This window comes from Merops nubicus, unplaced genomic scaffold, assembly GCF_000691845.1.
Source record: "Merops nubicus isolate BGI_N331 unplaced genomic scaffold, ASM69184v1 scaffold32777, whole genome shotgun sequence".
Lineage (NCBI taxonomy): Eukaryota > Metazoa > Chordata > Aves > Coraciiformes > Meropidae > Merops > Merops nubicus.
In genome coordinates, this window is record NW_008621522.1 from 13,929 (window position 1) to 19,967 (window position 6,039).

Consider the following 6,039-nt stretch of genomic DNA (forward strand, 5'->3'; position numbering starts at 1 on the left):
ATCTAGAGTTTAAAAAAAACAACCCTGCTTTCATCACAGGAAAGCCAGCCCCAGCAGCTCTGCTTCACTGCTAATTTAATGGACTCTTCTGAAGCACAAGTAGCAGATTCTCTCTTATGAGCCATGATCATGTTATCAAACCAGCTCCAAGTTTAGGCCTCATTTGTCCTCCCTTTCTCCCAACGGCTGTCAGAGAAGTCTGACGTAAATCATGATTAAAACTGTACTGCTTACAATGAAAATGAGTTACCTTTCCAGCTGCTCCCCAAGCAAACCTGACAAATAACTCCAGTGAGGCAGAAAATCCACCAATTACTTCCGAACATTGTCTAAAGACAATTTATTTATCAGCCTGGCCAGTGAAGCATAAAGATTAATCTATTTCAAACACAGATGGAAGGACAACAGAACTTCTGGTATTTAAAGTACTTACCTTGTACCTGAAGTTGTCCATTGGCACAAAATCTACCAGCATGAGGTACTTGGCATACGGGATTAAGCCAGAGACTTTGATTTTGCATTGTGGAAACATTCGTCTGAAGGAGAAATTAAATATACAGAATAAGGATTTCTCTACAAAGTGGATATTGCCTCCTGACCAAATAGCATGTCATGTTTACTCACTACTGTGAAAAGTTCTGGCAGCAGCCTTTCTACAGGCCAGCTACTGAACATATTTCTATCTTACTGATGTGCTGTCCACTCCTATGGGCTTAGGCGGAATAGGCACTAACAGGGCAGCAGTCACTGAAGACTTGACATTTTTACCACTTTCGTTCTTCCGATTCCTATAGCACGACAGCAGGAGACTTAAAAGAAAGTATTGGAATTTGCACGCAGCTCCCAGCCTTCTGCAGCTATCACAGACCTGCAGGATAGATAGAGCCTTTTCTAGCATGGGTAGAAAACGTGCTCTCATCTAGGAACCTATCTAGCTTTCCATTCCAGCACTCCCTGCCACCACTTTCATCTTCTGACTCTGCAGAAACAGTTTTGACACCTACCTCCCTACCCAAAGGGATTATCTCCACTCCCAGCAGCTCTGACATAACATGTTACGATTTCACCAATTCACATTCTTTCACTGCAAGCTCCACAACGTGTGACTCATTTAAACTTTAGCCTGCACACACAGATCGTTACTATTCTATGCCATGTTCTCTCAAACCCAGGTATTTACTGCTCCACTGCTGCTGCCGCCTGTGACCGAGGCAAAGGAAGCTCTGGGCACTTTCCAGGGCAACCTCGAAGCGACAGGAAGAACATCAGTGTTGAGTGGTGAGATAAGAGGACAAAAGTTTTCTCAGTGTATCAGCCCCACAGTGACCTTTTGCACTTCCAAGTTTGGCCTTCTATGACATCCTGAAAGTGCAGTTCTTCTGCCAGGGGCAGGGAGAGGTGCCTAACTGCCTACAACACTAGTTTAAGGGCCACCGTTCAAAAATGAGCGCCTGGAGATGTTGACAACAGCTTCGAGGGGTGTGGTGTGGGCAGCTGTCCTTCCCCTCACCTGCCAGACTTGGTGATGATCATCTCAGTTCCTATCTGATGAAACTTCATCCAGAGAGCCATGTCCTCGAGGGTGACCACAATGGAGCTCTGGGGGTAGGGCTCCAGGCTGGGGGAAGGCAGTGCCTCACACGGCGCTTTCACGTCTGCCAGAGAGAGAGGAGAGGGAAACTTCAGACAGGTCTCGGGTGCTACTGGGAACTAGGGAGTCTGTGCCACAATAAACCTCTTAAAGAACAGCCATCATTTTAATTCAAGGGCTTTTTGTTACTTAGCAGGCTCAGAAGGCATAAAGGCTTTCCCAGCAGGTTTGGTTTTAGCTGATAAATTCCTTTGTAAAGATTTGAGTGTTGTACAAACTCAGCCTGACTTCTTTTGTTCCAAAACTTATACTGGCAAGAACTCACAATCCACTTCCAATCCTATTCTGGTATGATCAGGGTTAGACAAAACATGTTATCAAGAGAGTAAAATAAAATCTTCCCAATCCTTTCAGCTTTCAAGTCTACCAGTGGGTAATGGAGGAAATGACAGATAGGTGGTAGCAGAGGTGAAAAATCTCTCCAGAGGACAAAGAATGGATGGAAAGCAGACCCAAATGGAAGTGAAGGTAAGAAAGGGAGGTGACAGAGCCAGACCATGGAATATTCTGAAAAGAGGATGGCTGATATGAACTGGACTTGGAGAAAGAGCCAGCTGAGGAGGCTGTAATGGCAGTGGAAGGTGCCTCTTCAGTAACACAGCATGGCACACATAGGAGCTGCCTGCAGTATGCCTGCAATTCCCATTACAGGCAGAGGACTATGATCCTGGGGAAGAGGAAAGGGAAACTACTCAGGAGGAACTGTCTTTGGTGTTGATGGTACCCACCACCTCTATAAAGCTGTTTGGATTAAAATCCTCCTGTAGGTGCTCAGTATATTGTAACACAGGCAATATTTCTGCTGCCACACTGAAAAAGCCCAGGCAAAAAAATTGGTTTCATTTTAGGTCAAAACATCACCTTTCACAGCTACTGGTGGACTGATTTAATACTTAGTGAGGCTCTACATACGCTGCCCTGGGGTCTGAGTCTCCAGCTCAGTGCTGGCAGGCTGCTTCTGCTGGGTGATGCATGACCAGCCATGCCCAGCTATTTGTTTAAAAGGGAGATTTTTCTGCCTCTCTGCCTGATCTTATTCTGAGCATAACAGAAATAAGGGAATTTTCTCCTTATTACAGATTTCCTGAGTAATATTTCCAAAAGAGTAAGCATGAAAAGTAAGCAACTACTTCCAGAGAAATTAGATTTTCCAGAAAACAGCATCTTTCCACAAAAACAACCCAATGCCAATCTAATCCTTCCCACAGTATTACAAAGTAGAAAACCATTTAAACCTAATTTTGTCAGTTTGTGTAGGTCTTTAGGCATTCTGAAAGAATATCCTCTACCCTTTTTTCTGCTTTGATCCAACATTAATGAACTGGCTAAGAAGTGACACCTAGTTTGCTCTCTAAGATTAGCCTGTTAACATCTTCCTACTAAAGCTTCCCCCATATCCTCTTGCAAAGACATGAAAGCTGCCACGAGACGATGCATTCGGGAGCTTGGCGCAGCACACGTATCAAAAGGAGTTACAATAAAATTGGGCTGATTTCCCACAGGAGTCATCCAGTCACAAATGCATGCAAACAGATTTTCACTGGCTAGACAGATGCTCACTCCTTCCCAAAATGAATTTGCAATTAACATTTTTGTAAGCAAATTCCAACGCCGTTAAACGAGACTACAACAAGGCAGACCTCAGGAGTTCTTTCTGAGGGTAGACTTCCAATGAAAGCAAGAGGAACTGAAGTGAAAGGAGTTCAATACTGAACTAAAAAATGGAATCAGTTTGGTTTTTACCACAAGTCCACAACCCACCTGTACGAGTGAGATGCTACAGGAGAGGGAAAAATTGCTGCATGTACAGTAAGCACTGACAGCAAAGATTTGAAAACGTAGCTAATGTCCTTCACCCTGTGGGCTTTGTGTGCAGAGGCTGAGGCTGGAAAACAGGACATCAACAGTTTGCACAGGGATCTGAAGCCCAGCAACAGTGTGAACTTGCTAATGGATCCCCACAGCTCATCATGCAGTCCTGTGCAGTCGGCTTCAGCAGTATTCTGCAGGGCGGGTTCCACGTGTACGATCCACTTCCGATTTTCTTTGCAGAAATTTAGTTCTAAGCTATTTTAAAACTATTCTTATTATCACTGTGGTGGTAATGCATGTGCCACATTTTAAAACATTCTTTATGCCAAGCTGAGGTTGAAAGGGGAGATAGCTGCTATGACAAAGGCTCTGAAAATCAAGAGATCTTCAATCTATTCCATGCTTGATTTTAAAGTCCTTATACAAATATAAGCCAGTCTGTCCTTCAGTTTCTTTATCTAGAATAGGCTGTGCGCATCTTTTTCCTATCTTGGAGATGGAAAGGAGAGAAAGAGAAATGAGGGTCAATTGAGGAATGCTTGCAGGGGCAATAAGATCTTTGCACAAAAGGTGCTGGAGTATTCTCCACTCATCTAAAGCAGTTCTCCAATTAATTGTTCATTACTGAGACAACATTATGAAGGTAGCAGCCTTCTCAAAATGTGTGGGATCAGGTCAGCAACACTGAGAGAACTCCAACAAGGCAAAAAGTATCTTTCTTACCTTCACAAAAATCAGTTATTACTACCTTTGTTGCAGTTACTGAGAGTCCCAACACTCAGAGCTATCCAGTGTCCACAGGGAAGAAATGCACATCAACAGATAAAGCTATCTGAGAAATTCATCTTGCCAGCAACCAAAACCCCACCATGTTCTCTGATCTTAAATACGTGAATAGAAACATGCCAACTCGCTGGAAGGAACCTCATTTCTCAGAATCAGAAAGCTTTCTGGCAGTAAGGAGAGCATGGTGCTTCTACAAATGCCATGGCTTCACCTCTCAAACACACCCAGTCACCACCTGGAATCATACACCAGCAGCAACTCAATAAGAAAATGAGGTGACTTCTGCACTACTTGGCATCTTTAACAACATAAAATACTGTAACACAGTGCATATTATTTCATTGTTACTCTTTTGCTTTTCAAATAAAAATTCTCTTGAAGTGGCAGGTGTCAATATGAATCAGATCAACATAGTTCAAACTGCTTTATAATACCCCAAAACTACTGTGAAGGTGGAAATGATGTATCCAAGTCGATACACATGTGCTTTGCTTATGAATGAAACACTTTGCAGAGGCAGAGAAGGGAAGCTGAGAACACCCAGCCACCTCTGATGTACACATACAAACCACACAACTGAACCAGGTCAATAGTCGGTCCCTTCTGATGTAGAATAAAGCCCAGGACTAAATTTGGGGTTATAGTGTGAAATGCAGTGCCTCTGGACTGGCCCTTAGTTTCCCTGTGTGTATCTGTCATTGTGCCCAATCTCATCATGCCCCATGCAGATGAGGTTAACAGCATGTTATGAGATGGACTGATGAAGGAAAACATAAATAAAACCCTAAGGAAATCACAGAAATCCCATGTTTGGGCATCAACCTGGTAGTGGCTGCTTGTGGTTTATACTTTCAAAGGGCAGAGAAAAAAAACAAAAGAAAAACCAGAGTTTGTATCGGAACTATTATTAGCAACATACCAAGTATTTCCAAACCTTCTGTGGCCTTCAGCCTGAAGGAACTCGGGGTACTCTGCAGATGATACACAGATAACACATCTAGCCTTCAGCGAATGAAAACGCTGCACGAGGTGATACAGGTAAGGGAGTCTGGGGCACAACTGTGAGCAAACCTTTGCTACCTTACGAAAGATCTTCCAAGTCTCACAAAGAACACTCAAAACCACAACTTCTCACCTATTTCTACAAAAAAAAAAAAAAAAAAAAAAATTTATAAGTCCTCTCCAGCCACACAGACACTACTGTAAGTGTCAGTAACCCTAACAGACCACTTGCTCTCTTTCTAAAATGATTGTATGCTCTTGACATCTAGTGTAGGATTTTTTCCATGTAATAAGGAAAAGGAGCCCCTTACTTACCTGGTAAAGCTTGCATTTTTCCATGTACTGTGGAGTCTAGGAGCTGGCACGGCCAAGAGAACCACCCAAGTTCTTACAAGGGGAGCCAAAATAGTCCAGTTCAAAAGCAGGTCTGATTTCCTGAAGAAAGCAAAAGCCCTTCCTTCTGAGATCCAGTGTCAAGAGTGACCGGGGTGAGGATGGGACTCCAAGCACAGCTAGCCAAGGTGAGCTCCTGTTTTATGAAGGCTAATGAGCAGGGAGGAGCTTCTCGCCAGGGCTGTCCCCTTAGGATCCTTTGATGTCCAAAGGGACAAAGAGAGGAAGGATCTGCAGCAATGGCTGGGGCTAAGGGAAGAAAATCAAAGAGAATTAACATGGCTTTGACATACAGGAAACCCTACAGGGGAAATGCACCTTGATTTACTGCTAACGTACTTTTAAACAAATAGAGACAAGACCCAAAACATGAGCTGAAGACTTACCTACAAAAT

At 43.4% G+C, this 6,039-nt stretch overlaps 1 protein-coding gene across 1 annotated transcript in view; it reads right to left on the reverse strand.

Annotated features, from left to right (window-relative positions):
• Nucleotides 1-5,722, reverse strand: part of LOC103776982 (T-box-containing protein TBX6L) — a 10,869-nt gene extending 5,147 nt beyond the window's left edge. Inside the window, exons 1-3 of the mRNA XM_008944515.1 lie at nt 5,567-5,722; nt 1,511-1,655; nt 434-536 (exon numbers count right to left, since the gene is read on the reverse strand). Coding sequence (XP_008942763.1) covers nt 434-536; nt 1,511-1,655; nt 5,567-5,582 — 264 coding nt within the window. The 5' untranslated portion in view covers nt 5,583-5,722. The remainder of the gene's footprint in view (nt 1-433; nt 537-1,510; nt 1,656-5,566) is intronic.
• Between the last annotated feature and the right edge of the window lie 317 nt (nt 5,723-6,039).